At 44.7% G+C, this 25,720-nt stretch overlaps 1 protein-coding gene across 1 annotated transcript in view; it reads right to left on the bottom strand.

Moving 5' to 3' along the window:
• Positions 1-8,732: 8,732 nt before the first annotated feature.
• The window catches only part of LOC119163325 (uncharacterized), a 186,174-nt gene continuing 169,186 nt past the window's right edge, over positions 8,733-25,720 (bottom strand). The window contains exon 12 of the mRNA XM_037415300.2: positions 8,733-9,084. Coding sequence (XP_037271197.2) covers positions 8,809-9,084 — 276 coding nt within the window. The 3' untranslated portion in view covers positions 8,733-8,808. The remainder of the gene's footprint in view (positions 9,085-25,720) is intronic.

Here is a 25,720-nt window from a genome sequence, read left to right as displayed (position 1 = left end):
AAAACCAAAGCAAATTCTCACATTGTAATATTTATTGACATTTAAGGAACAACATGGCCAGATGACTAAAGTGCCATTTCTGAATAGAAATTGTGTGTTCAAGAATGGTTGCAAAATGTAAAAGGAAGATATTGGCATTCTCCTTGCAACATAGCTGTCCAACATCTGCAAGCTGCAAAGATGAACACACTGTCATGTAAACAGGGCCATGTGCATGCACTGATACAAGTTTGTTTGGCTGTGGTAGAGAGGACAAAAAACATTTTAGTTCGCATGCACTAATGACAGAAATGAAGGCTTAAGATGAGCTCCACCAGTTTCAGCAGCTTCCTAGGAGGCTGCATGTCAGCATCGATCATAATTGCTTATTCTTTTGCGATATTTTACCTGCCAGGTAATCATAATCTAAACAGATTGTAATACTCTGGTGTTCTGGCACTATCGGCTAACTAGTGAGGGCGGGGCTCTAGCTTGTCCACAGTTCCCTGCTCAAAAAACAAAAATGGCCTAGCTAGTAACTTGCATGTGCACTTGTATTAGTTGCAATAACCTTTGAAAAGGCCATCCTTCCAGCTTTCACTGTGACAGTCTGCTGCGTGTTCCACGGATGTGTCGGGATTTTTTGTTACAGTGGAGCGGAGCTCTTTCAGTGGAAAGTCTATCATAGTCTCTCATAGTATTGGGGGCGAAAAATTACGGAGTGACCCCCTAATGGATGCGCTTCGTTTGTGTACTCGGTAGGACAGGGTCTGCACATTTTTCATAAATTTGGCTATCAGTGCTTAATAAAAACATCACGCGGAAGTTTTTATGTTCATTTCTGTGAATAATTTTAAACGAAAGAAGTTTTTACAGTGAAAATATCATTCTTGGATGAAAAAAAAAAGCAGAAAGTTGTTTATAGGCATTTTCTGTTTACAGAAATTGTACAAGGTCCACATTGTGCATAATTGCTGCTAGAGAATACTATTCCCGAACAAGCTTTTTTCATAAAATGCCGGCAATCCCTGAAAAGTACGCTCTTACACTGGTTTACCTCAATTAAGGAATGGCATGATGCAGCATAAGCATTTATAACTGTATACAAACATAGCTGTTTTTGCATAGGTATTGTCAAAGCTTTTTGGCAATAAATTTTTCGTTACAGTGCAAAAAAAATGAAAACGTAAGACAGAAGGGACACAAACGAGCGCTGTAGATGTCCCCCCAGAACTTGTTTGTACTCTTTCTGTCTTCCGTGTTCGTTGTTTTTACACTGTAATTAAAAATGCATCCGTACTAAATAGCCAAAATTTCAATACTATTGGAATATACTTGTTAAAAACAATTTTCCTGAAAATTTTAAAGAAATTAGCACCTTCTTGTACCCCCTTTTGGCAAGATCCTCTTTTGGATGGGAATACATATGGCTCCATAGAAAGCAAATGAGGTTGGGATGGGGTAAGCAACTTGAATTTGGGAGTGAATATCAGCCTATAATTTTGCGGCCGATATGAAAGTAGGCAACATATGGGCCAGCTTATACTAAGAATGCTTCAGTAGTCAGCCAGCAGGCTTTGGCAGGCGTCTCATTGAGTGCTTTCTGCTTTGCACTGAACATTGCAGCCCCACGCAGATGCAGAAATCGTCACCACGGAAGCACTGACTGCAACCACGTGTTGTAGCCACACATCGATGAAAAAATTCGAGCCCACTCAGGACTTGACCTGAGCCTGGGTGAGCCAACTCATGAGTTTGTTAGTGTAAAACAAGCTTGCCTTTATCTTGTCTCGTACCGCCTGCATTTCATCATCATCATCATCATCAGCCTGACTACGTCCACTGCAGGACAAAGGCCTCTCCCATGTTCCGCCAGTTAACCCGGTCCTGTGCTTGCTGCTGCCAATTTATACCCGCAAACTTCTTAATCTCATCTGCCCACCTAACCTTCTGTCTCCCCCTAACTCGCTTCCCTTCTCTGGGAATCCAGTCAGTTACCCTTAATGACCAAGGAGGAAGTGTCAAAGCATTGAAGAGGAAACTTGGGATAGGCAAAAGTCGGATGTATGCACTAAGGGACAAAGAAGGCAAAATAACTACCAATATGGATAGGATAGTTAAAATAGCAGAGGAGTTTTACAGAGATCTGTACAGTAGCCGTGACAACCACGGCCTTAATACTATAAGAACTAGCAGTAACCCAGATTACACCCCACCAGTAATGATAGAAGAAGTCAGGAAAGCTTTGGAGAGCATGCAAAGGGGCAAAGCTGCTGGTGAGGATCAGGTAACATCAGATCTGCTGAAAGATGGAGGACAGATTGTGTTAGAAAAACTAGCCACCCTGTTTACGAGGTGTCTCCTGACGGGAAGAGTACCAGAGTCTTGGAAGAACGCTAACATCATCTTAATACATAAGAAAGGAGATGACAAGGACTTGAAGAATTACAGGCCGATCAGCTTGCTCTCTGTAGTATACAAGCTATTTACAAAGGTAATTGCTAACAGAGTAAAGAAAACATTAGAATTCAATCAACCAAAGGAACAAGCAGGATTTCGAACAGGCTACTCAACAATTGACCACATTCATACTATCAATCAGGTAATAGAGAAATGCTCAGAGTATAACCAACCCCTATACATAGCCTTCATAGATTACGAGAAAGGGTTTGATTCAGTAGAAATATCAGCCGTCATGCAAACACTGCGGAATCAGGGCGTAGATGAAGTATATATAAACATTCTGGAAGAAACCTACAGGGGATCAACTGCTACCATAGTGCTTCATAAAGAAAGCAACAGAATACCAATCAAGAAGGGTGTAAGGCAGGGGGACACAATTTCCCCAATGCTATTTACCGCGTGCTTACAGGAGGTTTTCAGATGCCTAGAATGGGAACAGTTAGGGATAAGAGTCAATGAAGAATACCTTAGTAACCTGCGCTTCGCCGATGACATTGCATTGCTGAGTAACTCGGGGGACGAATTGCAACTCATGATTACGGAGCTAGACAAGGAGAGCAGAAAGGTGGGTCTTAAAATTAATCTGCATAAAACGAAAGTAATGTACAACAACCTCGGCAAGGAGCAGCGCTTCGAGATAGGTAATAGTGCACTTGAAGTTGTAAAAGACTATGTCTACTTAGGGCAGGTAATAACCGCAGAGCTGAACCACGAGATTGAAGTAACTAGAAGAATAAGAATGGGGTGGAGCACATTTGGCAAGCACTCTCAAATTATGACAGGTAGTTTGCCACTATCCCTCAAGAGGAAGGTATATAACAGCTGTATCTTGCCGGTACTTAGCTACGGAGCAGAAACCTGGAGACTTACAAAGAGGGTTCAGCTTAAATTGAGGACGACGCAGCGAGCAATGGAAAGAAAAATGGTAGGTGTAACCTTAAGAGACAAGAAGAGAGCAGAGTGGATTAGGGAACAAACGGGGGTTAAGGATATCATAGCTGAAATCAAGAAGAAGAAATGGACATGGGCAGGGCATGTAGCACGTAGACAGGATAACCGCCTGCATTTAAGCAGCTTTTATTACTCATTTTCGTCATCCACTGACCAAATATGGAACAGTCTTGACGGCAAACTTTGTCCTTCCGCAGATTTTGCGGAATGAAATTATTGACACGTACTTCGTGACTCCTATATGTGCTGTGTACTCATTGTATATTTGTGTCTTTTTCTACTATATAACAAGTGTTCTTTGAAGCAATGTTGACTTGTTATGTGGGAATTTGTAACTTGCTTTTTTGATGGTGCTTGATAAATCATGCAGTTTATAGTGCTATATATTCTAACTTGCTTTATCTAATGCTTGATTTATGAGCGATTTCTGTTCCCACGCTTCCAATTCTCACAATGAAATGGCTGTTTTTTTATTTAAATAAAATAAATAAAAAATGTGGTCAAACACTTCCGTTAGGCTTTCCAAATACATATTCATAAACACTAGTATTTCTGAAAATAGAAGTAGATGGTTCTAAACACCGTAATTAATCTATGGGGCAGCAAGCAAACGCTGTATCCCGCCCCCAATACCTTTGTGAATGGCTCCCACAACTGGTGCCATCTCTCGACCGATCTTCACTTCATCGTACCGCCGCCAGATGTCTCAATCTACGTTCCAGCCTGGCCATTCTCGTCAAAGCAAACTTCAACGTCACCGGCTATAAAAGAGTGCCACCCGTCTTCGCCGCTCTGTGGGCTCGGTAGCTGTGCGAAAGCGCAGTCTACTAATCCGTTCGTCTTCACTATGCAGGTTGGTAACACCCAGGTTATCTTTTGTAAAAAGTCAAGTAATTATTCTCTAGTACAGCTGCCGGGCCCGCAGTGCTGTGTTGCTATTATTGTCAAATGTTTTCAAGTGCTGCGCTCATTACTGCTTTTGAGAGGGGATATTGAAACTAACCCGGGGCCTCCAGATACCATACATGCTGTACTCACCGAGCTGAAAAATCTTTCTGTAGCACAAACCAAATTGATCGCGGAACTTCAAACTGTTAAAGATCATCTGCGATCAACAGACGCAGCACTGAACGATGTATGCAAGCATCTGACTAATCTGGAAACGCATTACTGTCAACTTTCAAGCATGCGCAGAGAACTAGATGACACAAAAACCTTAACCACTGATATCACCCGGCATTATCATAACTTTCAATCCCGTGCAGACGTTAGCGAAAATCATTCCCGCCGAAACCTGATATTTTATGGTATTCCTGATCCTAATCCCAAAGAATCCTTTGCCGATTCAGAGGCAACAGTCATTCGGTGTATCACTGAAAACCTTGAACTAGAAATACAGCCTTCACAAGTTGAACGCGCACACCGCCTTGGTCGCCATTCGCCTGACCGCGTCCGTACTGTAATTGTAAAATTTAGTTCGTTTAAGGTCAAACAGTCGATCTTGTCGGAAGGCAAGAAATTTAAAGACACTAACTACAGCGTTGGTGAGCACTTTTCCCCTGCCGTCCGACATGCACGAAGACACCTCGTCACTTTTGCCAGATCAAAATTTACAGCATTTAAATTAAGCTTCAAAACTTTGCTCATAGGTTCTAAACGCTACGTCTTTGATGAATCCTCCCAGGCAGTGAAGGAAGTAACTTAGCAATCACTGCGTCGTCCCTTATCATCAACTAATCCCCAATCAACACAGCAAACTACCGTGTCTCTTTCCGTAATCTTCACCAACATTCGCAGTTTCATTTCGAAACGCGAAATCATCTCTAATCTTGTTTCATCATCCAGTAGCAACTTGCTTGTATTAACGGAAACATGGCTTAATAGTGACGTAAGCGATCAGGAAGTTCTAGCTGACTTACCAAATTTTCAGATCTTCCGTAAGGACCGGGACGGCAGAATGGGAGGAGGAATGCTCATTGCTGTTAGCCAGGGCCTACCCGCAACTTTGGTAAATATTTCGTCAGACTTGGAAATAATATGGATAAAATACCAAGCTGTACCGCAATCAGTTTTAATTGGCGTGTGCTACAGGCCCCCACATAGGAATCCTGACTTTCCCGGCATGCTTAATTCGGTGCTAAATGAACTTTCAACAAAGTACCCTAATGCCCATATTATCTTGTTTGGCGACTTTAATTTCCCGAATATTGACTGGCCTAATCTAACTGTTAACGAAGGACTACAGAGTGAGGCGAGTGAATTTGTTAATGTATGTCTAAATTTCAACTTAGCTCAAGTTGTCACCAAACCAACCCACGTAACCCAAGACTGTGAAAACATATTAGACCTAATACTAACCAGTATTCCTGAAAGTGTAACATCTATTTCCTAGTTGTCAGAAATAAGCGACCATAAAGTAATTCAAGCCGACGTTCTAATCACTCCTCCAAAACAACAAACCACCAAAAAAACCATACGACTATATGATAAAGGAAACTACACTGCTATAAATGATGAATTAAACTGTTTTCTTCCAATATTCAAAGATAATTTTCTTTATCGCACGGTGCATGATAACTGGAAGTTATTTAAGGATAAATGTGATACACTGGTCGAAAAATTCATTCCTAAGCTCAGTTTCCGTGCCTGTTCCCAAAAACCATGGTTTACTAAAACGCTCAAAAAATTAAAAAATAAGAAAAAACGCCTTTTTCGTTCCGCCAAGCAGCAGAATATCGAAAACGCATGGTTAAAATATTATGCTGCTGAAAAAGCTTACCTCACGGCAATACGAAACGCTACGCATTCTTTTCTTCACACTCACTTACCGAAATTGCTTGCTAGTAACCCTAGGAAATTTTGGCAGGTCATAAATCCCAACCACTCATGCACTATTACTCTCACTAATGAAGCAGGTGACGTGGCCACTGACTCGGAATGTGCCGACCTGTTTAATAGAGCTTTCTCATCGGTTTTTAGCAAATAAACTGACGTTCCACCCCCGCCACAGCCTACCGTAGTCAGTACTTCCATGCCGCCAATCCTTTTTGTTGAACCCGGAGTTTTGGCAATCATTGATAAACTTAAATTATCTTCATCATCAGGTATCGACAACATAAATTCGAAATTTCTAAAGAACACTCAACAGATCTGTGCAAAACTTTTTTGTCTACTTTACTCGCAGTCTCTTTCCACGGGTGAGCTTCCTATTGATTGGAAACACGGAAATATCACCCCAGTATTCAAATCGGGTATTAGAGAGTCACCCCTCAATTACCGACCAATTTCATTAACCAGCATTCCATGCAAAATCATCGAACATGTCATCTACACCCGGATTATGGACTTCCTAGACTCAAATAACTTTTTCAATTCCGCGCAGCATGGCTTTCACAAAGGTTTGTCGTGCGAGACTCAACTGGCTATGTTTTCGCACGACTTGCATATTAACTTGGATTCTAACGTACAGACTGATGCCATATTCCTGGACTTTGTGAAACCATTCGATAAAGTACCCCATAAACGCCTTCTGTTGAAACTTTCCCGCTTAAACCTACACCCCGACGTCCTAAAGTGGATCCGTGAATTTTTAAGTAACCGCACTCAAGCTGTCTTTGTTAACAATGCTACCTCTACTTCACTTCCGATAACATCTGGTGTCCCGCAGGGGTCGGTTCTGGGCCCGATTTTATTCCTGATATTTATTAACAATCTCCCAACTCATGTATCCTGTAAAATCTGAATGTTTGCCGACAATTGTGTTATTTACCACACTGTTTGTAACGCTTCTGATCAATTAGCTCTACAGAGTGATCTTAACAATGTAAAACAATGGTGCGATGATTGGCTAATGGAACTTAACCCTCACAAATGCAAAGCCTTATCCTTCACCCGCCGCCGTTCTCCACTTGTTTTTCCATATTCCATCAGTAATGTTCCAGTTGAAACTGTTAATTCTTTTAAATATCTGGGGGTCACACTCTGCAACGATCTTTCATGGGGTTTGCATATCACGAAAGTCATATCATCGGCAAACAAAACATTGGGATTCTTGCGACGTCATCTACGTAACGCACCTAGAAATGTAAAATTATTAGCTTACAAAAGCCTTGTTAGAACTAAACTTGAATATGCTTCCCCAATCTGGAGCCCGCAACAGGCCTATCTTGAAGACGCCCTTGAGTGTATTCAAAACCATGCCGCTAGGTTTATAAATAATTCTTACTCCCATGACATCAGCGTATCTTCACTAAAGGCAGAACTTCAACTGCCCCTCCTTTCCCTCCGCCGCCGTATCGCCAGTCTTTCGTTATTTCATAAGTTTTTTCACAGCTCGATGCGCACGCCACCTTATTTTGTTCCCCCAGCGCACATCTCTCAACGAACTAATCATCCTCTTCAAGTCGCACGCCCACGTGCACGCACCGTTACTTTTTCAACATCATTTTTTCCTCGCACAGTAGTTGCCTGGAATGGCCTTTCAGGCGACATTCCTGCTATTACTTGTACTTCTACCTTCACAACCAGTATCACTAATCATCTTTCACTTTAGGACAAACGATTGTTTTCTGCTCAATTTTTATGTACCCACCCCTTATGTAATGCCCCGCAAGGGGTCTTTAAGGAAATAAAATGAAATGAAATGAAGGATGTCAGTTTCTAATAGCACGAGTATGGGTGACACTCATTTCTCTCGCAAGCCAATGTTGAGCATTAATTTTTAGTTTTCCTTTCTAAAAATATATTTGAGTAGTTCTTGTTCAAGTGCTATGTTGATGAATAGGACAACGAAAAACAATGTTATCTAAAATGGAGGCAAATAACCTTAAGAATAATTATTGAAAATCAAGTTTATTAAAATGTTGTGAGCATCTTGGATCGTCGAAGCAACTAGGGGAGCATATACCGCACGTGTGGCCTCTGAGATACGTTTTGGCAAACTGTTAAACGTGAACGATGCAAATAATAACATGATTTTTGCTTAATAGCATCATTTTGGCACGTCGTCATACCATCAGAGGGTGCCAAAACATAAGACTTTGCTGTTTCGTCAAACAAGACGGAGTCTTACGCATTATAACGTGATCAGCTCAGATCACTGAGGCACTTTAGGTGCCGCACGGTTTAGGGAGCCAAAAACATCGACTGGCAAATAAGAGAGATGATGACTCATTAAGTTTACCAAAACGGTGCAAGTGCCACACTCAGGCACTGGAGTCTTGCATTAGGGTTGGCTTTTGAGCATTCAATTTCTAATCCAAGCAACAAATACACTTTCTAAGAAGGACGGTAACCAGTTCTTCCATGACACTCTTTTGTTTTTGTTTTTTTGCCATAAGTGAAGAGAAAATGATCGATTGGTTTATTGGGTTTGCAATAACTACGTTGTTGCACTATTTTCAGCGGCGACTACCATCAACGGTTAAGTGGCGGCGCAGCTTGGATGTTGGCTTTGGTCGATGGCTCTCGCGCATCCGTCACGACAGTCTCGTGTAGACGCGTATACGAGGGCCTTCGGAGGCGCAGCGGTGACATGGGCGCGATGGTGACATTCAGCTCACTGACGGCCTTTGCCAAAGCAGCTCTCAAGCCATTCTGGTCCATGGTGTCCACGGGCACGCCATTCAGCATGAGCAGCACGTCACCCGGGTACAGGCGCTTATTAGCCGTCACCACTCGCACGTCCATGGCCTGCAGTGGACATTTTCACCACAGTTGCATACCTCACCACTCAGTCCCCACACAAGCGCTTCCCCTCGTTCAGACGTGCATTCAAGACCTGACATGCAGTGAAAAGTCCTGTATATTCGCCATCATGGGTGCATTAGATTCATCCGCATTTCTTGTCAATTTTTTTTCTCCAGCAGCCAACAGCATGTCGCAGATCTCGGCCATTTACAGCGTACAGATTTTTTTTTTTTTCCCGGATAACTGTTCTGGCCTGCAGACTTCCTATGTCGTGATAAGTGATGTTCAGTCCTTCTCAGCATCATAGAGTTTGCTATTGTGAGAAACTCTATGCTTCTCAGAATAGAAATTTTTGTGATGTTAGGTGATCGTTACTCACAAGACATCAAGGTTTTAAATAAAAGAGAAAATTTATGCTGACCATTGCTTGCACCCACATTCCAAAGGGAAGTGCACATCCCTATTTGCAGGATGAGAATACTTTTATTCACCTATTAATACCGCCAATAACAAATAGGAGAAAATGATTGGGTCCCTCGCACCATATTCAAAACTGTTTGCATCATTCGATCTATTGTCGTGTATATCGCGTAGACATTTACATTCCCCTGAGCAAAGCTGGCAGGCAGCTGCAGACAGAGGGAGGAACCCCCCTAGCCATGACGTTGAAGAAATTGAGCGTATATTAATTTTAAAGAGCTCGTGCCGCATTAAACCTGCCGCTGGCATTGGCCCTGTTGGTTGTGAGGGAAAAATCGTCTGTGCATCTGTGACCAAAACATCAAGTTACCGAGATAGCCGTGGGAGGCCGCTACTTGTCCACACGTGCGTGTGCGATCACGCTAAAAAAGCCATGCATTCAAAAAAAAAGTGCTCAAGGTCACAAGGCTCAATAGTTTCTTTGCCATGCCAGCCCTCCCTGCTTAGCTTCCAGCGCTTTTGTCGGGACGAGAGAAGTTTGTAACTACACTTGCACTGGACGGATTCTTAAAATTTTTGCGGTGTTGAATTGGTGAAGCAATAAGACGAAAAAGAGCCCACTCGGCGATAATAGCGCATGCTCGTCCAATGTACTGTGCGCGTGTTTGTGTGCGTGCATGTGTATGTAACAAAACATATGAATAAGTATGCACTTAGCGGTTGAAGGGTGCACTAGGGGCCAGAGTTCGCTATCGCATTCAACTCTTAAAGGCGAAGCTTAAAGGTCCCCCAATTTGTGTTGACGTCACAGGCACGTTGGCTGGGTTTTAAGCAACAATACAATACAACAATTAACAAAACATAGACGTTTTGGCTACTATGTGGGTGGCAACGTCAGTTAACACAAGCGACAGCAAATGAGAGATTACCTTTTACTTATGCAAGATACTGCCGTAAACATCTGACAGGGGGTCACGATTAGAATTTCGTGCAGATAGACTGCACATGGGTAAACCATGAGTTCACAAGTTCTATTTAGCCTTTACAGAGCTCTCAAAACAAGGCCTGCTACACGTTCTAAAACCAGATTAGTGTATGGCTGCCACAGGAAATAACACGTGTCTGATTTTAATAATGTGATGACAATAGCGCGAAGACAGCGCGAAAAAATACATAGAATGGGGATGCACACAGTGTGTGTGCAGTGCCTTTTTCACGCTGTTTTATAAGCACGCACAAGCCCAGCTCTGTGTGCTTCAAGGGCTTAAAAAATTCCTTGGTGCTATGGTTTGCCGATGGCAATCGATCTGCATGCAATTTTAATCATGGGGTCCTGCCCAAAGTTTACGTTGAAATCCTCGTAGTTTTGGATTTTGTCTACTGGCCACTGCGAAGAAACCACGCGAACACTGAAGTACTAAGTCAATTCTTGCATTTTTCACGTTTGTCTACTGGCCATTGCGAGGAAACTGCGTGAACACGGAAGGACTAGGTTGAAGGAATGAACGACACGAAAGCTTTATTCTTTAGACTTTGGTTTGCACAGTAACATCAATCAACTAATCCTTCAAGGCCAACCGCATAGGTGGCGGAATCAAAATGCCTAAATGTGCATTCCCTGGCTTTTGAAGCATCTGTTATCGTAGCAAGAAATGTTTTCTCTGCAGTGCGTGACAACAAGCTGAAAAAATGCTAGGCATAGCTGTCACAGATTACGGGCTGCTGCTGCTGCGGGCGATGAACTGAGACATGATTTTATTAACAACACACCACATTTAATGAACACCTGCACGGCACACTCTCTATGTACAAATACAATATTAATACCTTCATATTCAAACTCAGACCCACTAGGCTTACACTCCAACCGCGCTACATGCTATACCGTCCTAGTCAATGTCAGGCATCTCTAGCCTCATAGTCCCGCAAAAGATTCGCGCTGATATTACTTGACTAAGCCAATTTGTGGCTTGTCAATGTCCGGGGTCGGTCACGCTGTGTCACTCTCAAGGTTCTCGATGCTCTAGACAAACGTCACCAATCCTTGCCGCTGCCGACATATTCGCCCGTCGTCGTCTTTGCCTGATGTCGGTGATGTGGCGGTGTCTTGGTGGTTGGGCTAGCGACCGCTGGCGATGCCCAATTTGACCTGGCCACCCCGGGATTGTCTTCGGCGACTAGCTTCAAAGGAGCTTTGCGCCAGGAGCATCGGCGCTTGCTGTGCACGGTGGCTGCATCCTGAGCAGCCTCCCTCGAAGCGTGTTGAGGTCTCATTCTTCTCTGGACGCCCGTGTCACAGGTTGCCGAGTTGCTGTTTCGCGGCCAGTGCATTTGCTGGCGATGCAACTTTCTCTTGCCAAGCCCATGTGGACAATGCCAGCTCGTTGATCGCCTCTAGGGTTTACGGCGCGCTGATCGCCTCATGGCATTTACGGAAACTTGGTTTCAGAATGATCAGGATATTGTACACTTTTCTGGTTATAGATCAGAAGGTGTTTATAGATCCGATCGTAGAGGTGGAGGAACCTCTTTGTTTATTTAAGGATGGTATTTATATTTATATTACTATATATATTTTTATATAGCATGGTATTACTTATGATGTGTTGGGCAAATTTTCAGGTCTTACGGAAAATTATGAATCCGTTGTTGTTAAGAGCGTGGGAACAGTTATTGCTTCGGTTTACCGCCCCCCTTTATATGATACTAAACCTTTTTTTGAATATATTAGTTCCCTGTTTGAATATGTGTCTACAGAAACGTTGCCTATTGTTCTTGTTGGTGATTTTAACATTGACATATTGAGAAACACTCCACAATCAGATCAATTATTAAGCTTGATCGAATTATGCTCCCGTGGAATTGTAATAAATTTGCCAACTAGAATTACAGGATTAAGTGAAACACTGATTGATTTGTGTGTTACTAACTTTAAAAGTAATGTTATTTGTGGAATTTTCGCGAGCGAGTTGAGTGACCACCTGCCCATGTTCTGCATCTTTCCTGCTAAAAAAAAAAAAAAAACACAGTATGCCGAACTCGTACTGCTCCTGTTCTTTATCGTAGGTTTAATGAAACATCTCTCTCTGCTTTTCGCTCAATGATCGAGCTTGTCGACTGTTCAAATGTTCTCAAGGAAGAAAACCCAACCATCTCATATGAAAGATTTCTGAAAGAAGTCAAGAGTTGCTACGAGGAAGCTTTCCCTAAACGTTATGCGAAAATGCTTAAAAAAAGTAGAAAACCATGGGTAAAAAAGAGTTACATCAGAGAATCAAAGCACGAGATATCATGTACCATCAATTTATTAATGTAAAAGACTTAGCGCTTCTTCACGCGTATAAGAAAGTGAGAAACAAGTTAAACTCTGACCTCAAGAAAGCTAGGGCTGAATATTATAAAAACAGATTCCTTGCTGTTTCCGATGAACCTAAAGAAGTTTGGAACACATTACATTCTCTAATTGGTCAAGAACAAAATACCATTCCTAGCACGTTGTTGACTGATGGTGTCTCATACATAAAGAGGCTTTGTCAAATAAATTCAATTCATACTTCTTAACTTCTGGTACATATTCGTCTTCCGCAAAGCAATTAAACATTGAAGAATACATAGCTTCCTCTTGTATGAATTCTCTATTTCTGTCGCCATGTAGTGAATTGGAGATCTATTCTTTTATTATGGGGCTAAATAAAAATACTGCGGCTGGTAACGATGAAATATACATGTGTTCATGTTTAAAATATACATGTCTTCATGGGTATAATTCCCAGTTAAAACCAGTAACACTAGGTGTGCCTCAGGGTTCTGTACTGGGACCTCTATTTTTTATTATTTATATAAATGAAATCGTTCATGTGCCAGTGGCTTCTTCTACAGTTATGTATGCAGATGATACAAGTTTGTTCTTCTCTGGCAGTTGTCTAAAAGATCTTGAGAAGAAAGCGAATGAATGCCTGGTCTCACTCTCTTACTGGCTAGATTCAAACCAACTACAGTTGAATGTTAGTAAAACGAAATTTATTTTATTTAGGAGCAAAAACAAGTGTGAAGAATACAGGATTTCTCTCTAGTTTAAAAATAATGAAATCCAACGAGTCTCTTTGTTTCAATTTTTAGGTGTACTTTTTAATGAGCACCTGAGTTGGACACCTCGAATAAATAAAGTACATGCCAATACGTCTCGATCGATTTCGGTTTTAAATAAACTTAGGTTCTAGTTCCAAACTGGTTAAAGCTCCAGCTATATTATTCTTTGGTTCATTCCCATCTACATTACTGTCTTTTAATTTGGGGCACAACTTCAAAAACCAATCTTGACAGGCTGTTAGTTTTACAAAAAAAGGTCTGTATGCTACATAGAAAATCTGCAACCTAGAGAACATACTCCTCCATTTTTTGGCAAATTTCGGATACTTACTGTCTACCAATTATACAATCTTAAACTCAGCTTATATGTCATTAATGAAATAGGAAACACCATTGGCACTTATATGAAGCATTGCTACCAAAGGGATACTCCCTATGAACTACGCTTTGATTGTTTTCGATTGCCTTTTTTCAGAACAACTTATGGTAAGCAAACTTTATCATAGCAAATACCTTATCTACTCCACGAAAATAGCTATGTACGTGAACTTTTGAAAGAACATAAAACTAAAAACAGTGTGAAGAAAAAAGTTGATGTACTTCCTTTCTTGTAAGGAGCCTTAATTGTATTATTTATTATAAATATTTCTTTTCTGTCATTCGTGCTTTTGCATATTAGATGAAAATTGCTCAATTTCTTTCTTTTTAAATGTGTTTCTCTATGGTACTTAGTAATTCTGTCAGAAATTTCTCCTTGTTGCATTTTTATATATATATATATATATTTTATATTGGTACTGCGAATTGGTGATGATTTTAAAACGTATGTGTCGACATCTGTTATACTGGTTGAATTTCAATTTTTAGTCCCCTCATTCAAAAGCAAAATGAAATTTGTATCATTTGTTCCGCTTCGCCTGAGCAAATGTATGGGTGGAGGGACCTTAGTCAGGCAGAGGTAATCTGCCTTTAGTCCCTTCAACCTAGGCAATCATTGTTTTTGTCTGAATAGACAGTGAATGAATGAACTTGGAGTGTTCACTAGATGGACGCACGACGGAACAGATGGACTCATGAACGGATGCAGGGACAGACAACTGGACGGACAGGTGGTCGCCCGGACGCACGGAAGTAAGAACGAACGGGCTCACGAATGCTTCGCTCCACTCATTATCATTCACTCTGTGGTAATGCTGTGATTTTTTTTCAATCTTATCTCAACTTCCTTGTCGTCTTTGTCTCCAACAGGCTCCTACTCATGACATTCACCCCCTTTTCCAAGAGTTTTTTCTTTAAAAAACTGCTTTCCTCTTTCTCTTGATCTTGCACATGTATTCGCATGCCAAGTGTTCACTTTAACTCGACTTTCACTTCACAGTAGTCCCCAAAAAGCACTTTCCCCAGCACGTCACCTAACAATGCACTGCACTGTTCGGCAAGTTCACTGTATTATAGTCTGTAAAACTCTTGGCTACACTCGAAAAGTTTACTAACAGAAGAGTTCAGCACTCACAGTTCAAAATATTGACTAACTAATTGTGCACAAAATTCAGCTTCCGATAAAGTCATCTATCGACCCCCTTCACAGATTCCACATGACCACCTTTTTTTCATGAACTCTATTACAAGTTTCAGACAACACACTTCAATCTGTGCCTTTTCACGTTCCGCATCCTTTTTTAGTTTCTTCTTACGTCCACTCGCGCCCGACAGTCTAGGATGCTCAACACAGCTGATGTCTCTGTTTCTTTTACTCCGACGCCTCTTTGAATCAGCTGTCGTCCGCAGCATCCTCTCGCTTTGTAGGTTTTTTGCCCCGATAGTTTTCCTGCCCGATGATTAAAGTATAGCATTAGCTCTTTCAGAGTGGCTTTCTTTCGTCTCATGCGTCTGCAACTTTACACAACTCTATTTGCGTCCTCGTGCCCATCACTGTTTATTTCTGCGTCCACAGCTGTCTTATTTTGTCTTACTTTATTGCACTTGACAACGCACGTGTGAAGCATCACATTCTTTCTCGCACCCTCTGCAACCATGATTTGTGAATGCGTTAAGCTTTTTTTGTCAATATGCCTGCCCATCTGCGAACAGCTATTTGTCACTGGGCTAACTTTATAGGTCGCGTTCACTTCCTCCGTGCACTGTTGTACTGTATCCACGTCCTCTACTCTAACCATGTCTTATTGCAACTGTATGCGGCATCTAATCTCTTTTCCTGCAACTCATCGCTCACATGACCTGTCTCGCTGGCATTGAACTCATGCTCGCTAACCTTACACTCAACTGAAGCATAACAAAAAACACCACACACTAATTTTTGTTGATAACTCCTCTGTGTGCGTTTCTTCTTTCGGTCTACATGTGGCTTGTTCCAATCGCAGTTGCCACTTCAGTGCCTGCCTTTCTCTTGTATATATTTCTTGCACTTCTACGCATTTTGCCTCAAGTTTGGCATTGTGCTCCTTCCTCACTAACTCCCGCTTTTACTGAGCGCATTTTTGCTTCATCGACGATTAACTTTAAACCCTCTTCCTTACTTAGCTTTTGCTCTCAAACAATTCTTAATGTTTTGTTTCAATACATCATCGCAACAACTGACAATCAATGACTGGGCTGGATGAAATCCAGGCAGGCTCGCCAATTTGTCACGAATTACAAGCTGCTGCTGCGGGCGATGAACTGCGACATGACTCTATTAACAACACACCACATTTATTAAACGTCTGCACGGTGCACCTTCTATATACAAATGTACAAAACCAATATTAATACCTTCAAATTCAAACTCAAACCCAATAAGCTTACATTCCAGTCGCGCTACACGCTAAACCGTCCTAGTGAAGGTCAGGCGTCTCTAGCCTCGTAGTCCTGCTCAAGATTCGCATCTATCTTAAGCCGATTCCCGGCTTGTCAATGTCCGGGATCGGTCACTCTGTGTCACTCTAGGGGTTCTCGACCAACGTCACAGTTCCTTGCCGCTGCCGACGTGGTCGCCCGTCGTCACCCTCATCTGATGTAGGTGACACGGTGATGTCTCGGTGGTTAGGCCTAGCGGCTGCTGGCGCTACCCGATGCTGCACGGTGACGTGGCCACTCGGGGACTGTCTTTGGCGGCTGGCTTTAAAGGAGGTTTGCGCCAGGAACATCGGCGCTTGCTGTGCGCGGCGGCGGTATCTCGAGCAGCCTCCCTCAAAGCATGTCTAGGTCTCCTTTTTCTTCTCGGTACGTTCGTGTCACAGGTTTAAGTTGCTGTCCTGCTGCTCCCATCGCCAGTGCATTTGCTGGCAATGCAGCCTTCTCCTGCCAAGTCGATGTCGACAATGCCAGCTCATCGCTGCTTGCGTGCCGATTGCCGGTGGGGTCACGCGCCTCGAGCCTCGCTGTATGGTGCGCGTACTCATGCCTTTTTCCAACTTCTCTCAACTTCCTCGTCGTCTTTGTCTTCGAGAGGCTCCTACTCATGACAATAGCAAAATCCTTCATAATGGGTCTTAGAAGCAGCAAACAAGTGGTACCAGCAGCAGCAATGAACGATGCAGCTCAAGTACGGCAATAAGCACGAGACATACTGGATGGGCGGAAGAGAAAGCTATACACTGACCATAACATGAACCCAACGCCTATATATATATACTATAAGGGATTGTCTCAGCTAACTCCTGCCATAGTTTGAAAACATGCTGACAAGCGAATAAATGGGGCATCGGTTTTTTGTTCTGCTTCATTGCTATATCAGACAAGATTAGTTAACCAGCTTTCGAAGTAATGAAAGGGACATACACTTTAATGTGAAAGTTGTCAGCCGATTTGAATAGTGTGAGATTAGAAAGTTCTTAAGTATCTGTTAAAGGAGCAGTGACACACAATTTTGAACATGTGGCATTAATTTGATTGCTTGGTATGTATGAGTTTCTTTAGCAAAGAACATCCGCAGCTCATCAGCCCGTTGCCAGCCATAAGACGGCGACAGTATTTTGACGTGCTGAGCAAGCTCAAAGGCCACGTCAAAAGGTGCCAAGTGACGATGAGCGAGCAGCGACAACGTGTTGTCGTGTTGTCATTGGTGTCTACATTTAGTACCATCTCGCGGCAACACATGGCAACGGCTTCACTTGCTTTGCTTAAATTGTGCCAACATTTCTAGGTATTTTTTTCAGTTTCTGAACTCCCCGCTTCACCTTTGGGGAGCAGGTGGCCGGCTGCAGTTCCCGCCACCACGGCGCTGCAGTCAAGCTTTCGCCAAGCAAACGGGAGTCGTCTGCGACAGCTTACTGCGATGTATCCAGCGTGCAGCGTTTGCACAAAGATTTCATGTTAAGAGCCTCGCACCGCAACTTCTTGACTTAAGCACGAATAGTATAACGCCAGACCTAGATGCATATGTGGTGTCTTTCCGAACCATTGGTAAAAATAATAACTCGCATAAGCATGGTGCCAGACTAGCACTAGTCGATCAAAGATCTCCTTTGTAACCCTGTAACTTCTCGGTCTCCCAAGTAGTACAAACAAAATTTAAAGCTCAATTGTAATAGCTACGTTTCAGCAAAGCCTTGGTAAAAAGACGTGACTCTTTTGGTTCCAGCTTAGTTGTTTAGCAGATATTTTCGCAAGTCTTCAACATGCTGCACATCAAATTTTTGCAGTGATAAGCACCTCAACGGGCCATACTCTAAAAGAAATTGAAGCCAAGCCTTCGCTGTTAGCAATCCTGCTTTAAAGTTCCACTGAAACGACGCTATTTCTCTATTCAGCTGTTATAGACCAGTGCACTTTCTTACTCTGAAGTACAGTCGAACTTCGCTACAACGAACGCCGCTTTAACAAAATTTTTGCTACAACGAAAAATACACGATTCCCGTCAGCAGTCCATAGGAATCAATGCATAAGTATTGTCGCCACAACTAACACTTTTTCTTCGATCGTCCCGCTTCAACAAAAATTTACGATGTAATTCCAAGCTCAGATACTTATTGCTATGCAGTAAACCCAATCTTTAGCATTTTGGTGCATTTTCAGAGCCTGAAAATGCGTCAGCGAAGTCTAAAACACGCGTTAGAATCACCGGAAACCGCCGCTATACTATCGCAGTTCTGCCAGCATGGGCGCCGCCATTGCTAAATAGTGATGGCAATGAGACTGCCCTGCTTTTGTTTTCCCACTGGCTTGCTTTTGAGCCGTAGATGATCCGAAGCTGAAACTCAGTTGCTCAGTTATGGTACAGTGTACTAGAAGAGGGCAGTGGGCTTACTTCGCCGCTACTCTGACGCTTTTAGCGTCACATAAGAGAGATGGCGCCACAAGCATCTTCAATAGAAGCTTCACTTTCAGAAGCTGCTCGCCAATGGCCACTCGTTCAAGTTGGAACGTGCATTTATTCAATATTTGTAATAAACTTGCATGCTTTGACTGCCCTCTGATTATATTAAGAGCTTCTGGTACTCTCGCTTCACAGTGTTTCTCTTTTCTTTTGCGATACAGCTTCCTGAAAATTAGTTCGATGGCAGCCGGCGCATTCTGTGCATTCTCCTTTCTGGTGTGACGCTCTTTTTGTGTGTGTGTGTGTGGGTTTCGGAGGGTGTGTGCTTGAGTTAGTTGAGCATTCCTGATAAGCACTATATTTGTTCAGGCCACATCGTGTTTCCTCGAATATAACACCTCGTCGAAAAGGATGATGTATCCCACAAATTATATGGTTCGATACAGTGACCAAACGTACTGTTCATGCTGTGTAGACCGAACCTAAAAAGAATTCGCAACAAGGTTATGCCCGTGCTTTCACGACATAATTAGAAAACAGTGCACGTTTACTTCCTAGAAAAGCTTTAACATGCAGGCGTGCTGGCTGGGTTTCTGCCTTTATTATAAAGTAAAATTGTAGTGCTTAAATAATTTTTGTTCTGCTTCAGTTGTAGACCATGGCACAACAGTTTTCTGGGGGTTATTAATAATCATAATTATGCAGATACACGTATGTTAGACATATGTAGAGCGACATAGTGAAAAACTACAATAATTATACACACGAAGCTTCTGCTCCTGACATGAAGCTCTTAATTTGCAAGAACTGAAGTACACCATCTAGCCACTGATTTACACACCTTATTCACTTCATGTGTGACGACTCATCTTCAGCTGCTTCGCCCTCTGCCGCTTCCCTGCCTAATTGTCAGTGTTCAGTCCTTTCACATTTAATGAAGACGTGTGACAACGTAAAAAGTAATTACTTTCGCTGTGAGGGTAGCTGCGTGCACACCGCAATCGAGAGTCTGCGCTGAACAATTGCAGTATGTCCATAATGCTGTCAGAGTGCAGCTTACTCTGGCAAAAACATTCTGTGAAAATATCCTCGAGGTTTTTCATGAAGCTGTACAGCTGACTTGAGGGATGAAGGAGGCCTCCTCGGTCACAAAAGTTGGTCAGCCAAACAAGTTGAAAACAGCCTCGGTGTGGACAATGGGTGAGGTATGCGCACTTTTTTTCCATCAATAATATTGTTACGGGAAAGATTTATTCACCGAGAGCTGGTCTTGCTAACGGCTTAGAGAGCGCACAGTCAAGCAGGCCAACGAGAGAAGCTTCAGAGTCCAACCCACTACAACCACGTTGTCGTCTTCTTCATTTGGGTGCCAATTCAGTTGTGTCGGTGCGACAGTTCCATACACGTATCATCACCCCGGCCCGTAAGGCACCGTCTCGGTGCCTGTTAAATGAGCGAGTCGGCGTTGTAGGGCTTGAGACGAGAAACGTGGACCACTTCCATTCTGGGAGCAGCAGCTGATGAGTTTGTGGTAGCGGCAATCTCGTAGGTCACAGGTGTGACCTGACGAATGACTCGGTAGGGCCCAGCGTATCGCGATAGTAGTTTCTCGCAAAGGCCAACACGTCGAGATGGGAGCCACAGGAGAACAAGAGATCCCGCAGAAAAAACGGCATCTCTATGTCGACGATCATAAAGAGACTTCTGTGCTGTCTGCGACGACGATAACCGAGCACGCGCTACCGCACGTGCCGTGAGGGCACGGGTGATTGCATCCTGAGCGTACGAGGTGGAGGATGGGTGGTCTGATGAAAGCAGTGTGTCGAAGGGCAGTAAGGGATGACGTCCGTAGAGTAGATAAAAAGGGGAGTAGCCCGCTGTTTCATGACGCGACGAGTTATAGGCGAAGGTTACGAACGGAAGAGCTATGTCCCAATCAGTGTGGTCGGTAGATACGTACATGGAAAGCACGTCTGTCAATGTGCGGTTTAGTCGCTCCGTAAGGCCGTTAGTCTGAGGGTGGTAAGATGTGGTGAAGTTGTGACGGGTAGCACAAGATCGGAGTAGATCATCAACCACACGAGATAGAAAGTAGCGACCACGGTCTGTGAGCAGGTGAGTCGGAGCGCCGTGCTGGAGAATAATGTCGTACAGCAGGAAGTCGGCAACGTCGGTTGCGCAGCTGGTTGGTAGTGCTCGAGTGATTGCATACCGAGTGGCATAGTCTGTGGCCACTGCAATCCATTTATTTCCAGTTGTAGAAGTAGGAAAAGGGCCTAGCAAGTCCAACCCCACTCGATAAAATGGCTCGGCTGGAACTTCAATAGATTGAAGTAGACCGGCAGGGGGAGTCGTAGGTTTCTTTCGGCGCTGGCAGAGGTCACAAGATGTGACGTAACGGCGAACAGAGCGGTACAGACCCTTCCAGAATACTCGTCGTTGAATGCGGTCGTAAGTTCTGGAGACTCCTAGATGTCCAGAAGTTGGAGCGTCGTGGAATTGTCGCAGAACATCCTTTCGCAGGTGATGCGGTAAGACGAGTAAAAGTTCGGCGCCGTCGGGGTGTAAGTTGCGGCGGTACAAAACGTTGTCTTGAAGCAGGTATCTGCTAAGAGAAGGGTCAGCATAACGCGATTGAAGGCGGTCAATGATGGTGAGCAGCGATGGATCTTGGCGCTGTTCGTCAGCCACGTTCAGAAAGTCAGTGATGGCTAAAACGCAGGCATCGGATTCCAAATCAGTGGAGCTAGGTGGATCAACAGGGTGCCGGGATAAGCAGTCAGCATCGCTGTGCAGCTTTCCAGATTTGTAAACAACCGAGAACATGTACTCTTGTAATCGAAGTGCCCATCGGCCGAGTCTTCCTGTAGGGTCCTTAAGCGTTGACAGCCAGCAAAGTGCATGATGGTCCGTGATGACTGCGAACGGACGTCCGTATAAGTACAGACGGAATTTCGCAATAGCCCAAATGAGGGCTAAGCATTCCCGCTCAGTGAAGGAATAATTTTGTTCCGCTTGCGACAAAAGACGGCTAGCGTAGGCTATCACACGGTTGGTGCCATTCTGTATCTGAGCGAGTATAGCACCAATGCCATGGCCGCTTGCATCGGTGCGAAGCTCTGTTCGAGCCGCTGGATCAAAATGAGCCAACACAGGTGGTGATGTGAGGGCGGTAATTAGCGACGCGAAGGAATGTTCTTGGTCCCTTCCCCAAGAAAATGCCACATTCCTTTTGAGGAGATCCGTGAGGGGCCTAGCAACATCCGCGAAATTGAAGACAAAGTGGCGGAAGTATGAGCAGAGCCCAATAAAACTGCGAACTTCTTGTGTGGAACGCGGAACCGGGAATTCTCGGACTGCACGGACTTTGTCAGGGTCGGGTTGAACACCAGTGGCGTCAACAAGGTGGCCGAGTAGTTTAATCTGCCGACGTCCAAATGAGCATTTCGACGAATTGAGTTGGAGACCAGCGCAACGAAAAACGTCAAGAATTGCCGAGAGACGAGACAGGTGGCTTTCGAAGGAGGGCGAGAAAACTATTACATCATCCAGATAGCAGAGGCAGGTCGACCATTTGAAACCGCGAAGAAGAGAGTCCATCATACGTTCAAAAGTAGCCGGGCCATTGCACAAATCAAAAGGCATGACCTTGAATTGATAAAGGCCGTCGGGTGTGATGAATGCCGTCTTCTCGCGGTCGCGGTCGTCGACCGAAATTTGCCAGTATCCGGATCGAAGGTCAAGGGACGAGAAATAGTTGGCGCCGTAGAGGCAGTCGAGCGCATCATCGATTCGAGCGCATCATCGATTCGAGGTAAAGGATAAACGTCCTTCTTGGTGATCCGATTCAGGTGGCGATAGTCGACGCAAAAACGCCAGGTGTTGTCCTTCTTTTTAACTAAGACCACAGGGGAGGCCCAAGGACTCGATGACGGCTCAATGACGTCTTTACTGAGCATTTTCTCGACCTTCGTCTGTATTACTTGGCGCTCAGCACGTGACACGCGATAAGGGCGTTTGTGAAGTGGACTGGCGTCGCCGGTGTCGATGCGGTGGGTTACGGCACTTGTGCGGCCCAGGGGACGGTCGTCAACGTCCAAGATATTCAGGTAAGAAAATAGAACACCCCGGAGCGCCGCAACTTGGGAAGGTAAGAGGTCACTGGATATCATTTTGTCGAGGAACGCCTTATTTTGCGACGTGATGACAGGTTTCGTCATTGTCTTAGTGTCAGGTGTAAAAGAACAAATCGAACTTTCATCAAGGGTGGAAAGATCGGCTAAAGTGATGCCTTGGGGAAGCACTTGGGTCGACGTATAGAAGTTCAGAACTGGAAGTAGCACCGTGTTGTTAGCAACAACCACTATAGTATGTGGTAGTGCGATGTGGTAGTGCGATGTGGTGCGTAAGAGTCAAATCAATGAGGGGAGCTACCAGATAGTCTTCATCAGGAACGGACGGGAAGGGCGACAGAGGAATGTACATAGCAGCCTGGGGCGGTAGCCGTAGAGACTCCACGGATCGTAGCCGAGTGCGACTTGGAGGAGTGAAATCGGAGCACAAAGGCAATTCGAGCCGTAAGATACTGGTAGAACAATCGATGAGGGCGGAGTGGGCGGTTAAGAAGTCAATTCCAAGGATGAAGTCGTGTGGGCAAGCATCGAGGACTGCGAAGAGAACGGAAGTGTGGTGGCCAGCAACAGTAACGCGGGCAGTACACATACCAAGCACCGATGTTCGGCTTCCGTTGGCAACTCGAACAGTAGAGAACATAGCTGGTGTGAGAACCTTTTTCAGGCGAGATCGAAGTGTAGAACTCATAACAGATACTTGGGCACCAGTGTCAATTAGAGCAGTAACGGCGTGGCCATCAACGAACACCCGAAGTAAATTGCGTCTTGAATTTGTAGCCGGTTGAGGGTTTTCGTTCCGAGTCGTCAACGCAGCGCCACCTCCAGGAGCTGCACTTGTCAGTTTCCCGGGGAATGGGCAGAATAAGCCGGTGACGGAGAGCGGCGGCGTTGAGTGGAGCGTGACGGCCGACCCTGAGGTGGCGGCGAGCGGCTGGACCAGTTTCTCTGGGCGACGACGTCAGCGTAGGACGGTTCGGAGCGTGGAAATGAACGGCGAGCTGAAGGGTCCAGAATATGGGCATCCAGAAAACCGGGTTGCGAATAGTGTCCGCGGTCCTGACGGCGATCTACATTACGAAAGCTTGGCCAGAAATACGACCTGTTGCGGCAATGGCGGGAGATGTGCCCAACTCGAGAGCAAGAAAAGCAGACTGGTCGATCATCATGCGTGCGCCACTCAGATGGATTTCGGTAGCGTGGTGGAAACCGAGGAGTCGAAGCTGCCGCAGCGACAAGTGGAGCAGAGTGGTGGTCAGCGTTGTGGACGGGAGTGCTCATGGGCTGCGGCATAAGTCTGGCGGGCTGGGGAGCCTGGACGCCCCGGTTAGCAAACTCCTGAGGTACGACGGCTTGAATAAGCGAGACTGTTGCCCAGTTGTCTTGCGCAGGGGGCTGATAGCAAGCGGGTGCCATGGCTTCCAGCTCCTGGCGAACAATCCTTGCGATATTGGCAGGAGGGGCAAGTGAACGGGGTGCTGCAGAATCCTTGCAAGACAAAGTCGCAGCAGTGTTTGGTAGTCTGGCTATTTGGTGGGTGATTTGCCTGCTTTTAGCTTGCTCAAATCGCCGGCATTCAGATATGATGGAGTCGACAGTGGTGCAGTTCTTGCACATTAGTATGTTGAAAGCATCATCAGCAATGCCTTTCAACACGTTGCTGATCTTGTCCGCCTCGGACATGTTTTTGTCCGTCTTCCGGCACAGTGCCAGTACGTCTTGGATGTACGTGACGTACGACTCCGTCGATGATTGAACACGCGACGCAAGTTCCTGCCTGGCTGCCATCTGACGAGCAACTGACCGACCGAACAAATCGCGAAGCTTTTGCTTGCATGTGTCCCAGCTGGTTAATTCTTCTTCATGCGTCTCATACCAGGCGCGTGCCGTACCACGTAGGTAGAATAGAATATTTGCCAGCATAAGCGTTTCGTCCCACCTGTAGTGCTTGCTGACGCGCTCGAATAATGCGAGCCATTCTTCGACGTCCGTGCTGTCCGTCCCGGAAAACGTGCCAGGGTCGAGAAGATGGGGGGGAATCACAGGTGATGGAGCCGACGCGGATGGCGAGGCCTGAGTGCCAGTTTCAGGCATCTTGGCTGGACAAAGCTGGCGTCCACTGCGAAGTTCCAGAGCCGGGTTGTGTGAAGACCCAGCACCTTCCACCAAAAGATGTTACGGGAAAGATTTATTCACCGAGAGCTGGTCTTGCTAACGGCTTAAAGAGCGCACAGTGAAGCAGGCCAACGGGAGAAGCTTCAAAGTCCAACCCACTACAACCACGTTGTCGTCTTCTTCATTTGGGTGCCAATTCAGTTGTGTCGGTGCGACAGTTCCATACACGTATCAATAAGCACAAACGTGGTTACAAGTAGAGTTTGCAAACTGTGTTGGTGTCTTCCAAAAGCTTGTCCGCTCTGGGCTAGTTCTTCTCGAATTCTTTCAGCCTGTTTTCATCCTTCAGGACGCCAAACAATGACAGGTCCTGCTTACTCTTCACGAACACGTTGCCTGTTAGACACCCAAGCGCCTAACAGTGGTTTTGCCGTTGTCGCGGCATGGTTACAGTATGCACTGTAAAGCATACGGTCATCTTGCGTGGTGAGTAACGCTCAAAGCTGACGGCAAAAACTAGGCGCAACAATGTCAACAGCCACACAACGTGGCTCAAACTCTGTTGCTCTGCAGGACTTGACCGGCTTACAACCGGCTCAGCAGCAACGTCCCTCCCAAACTTCTTCCA

Source organism: Rhipicephalus microplus, chromosome 9 (genome assembly GCF_043290135.1).
Source record: "Rhipicephalus microplus isolate Deutch F79 chromosome 9, USDA_Rmic, whole genome shotgun sequence".
Taxonomy (NCBI): Eukaryota; Metazoa; Arthropoda; class Arachnida; order Ixodida; family Ixodidae; genus Rhipicephalus; species Rhipicephalus microplus.
Note: the sequence above shows the minus strand (reverse complement) of the source record. Positions and strands in the feature narration are given on the sequence as shown.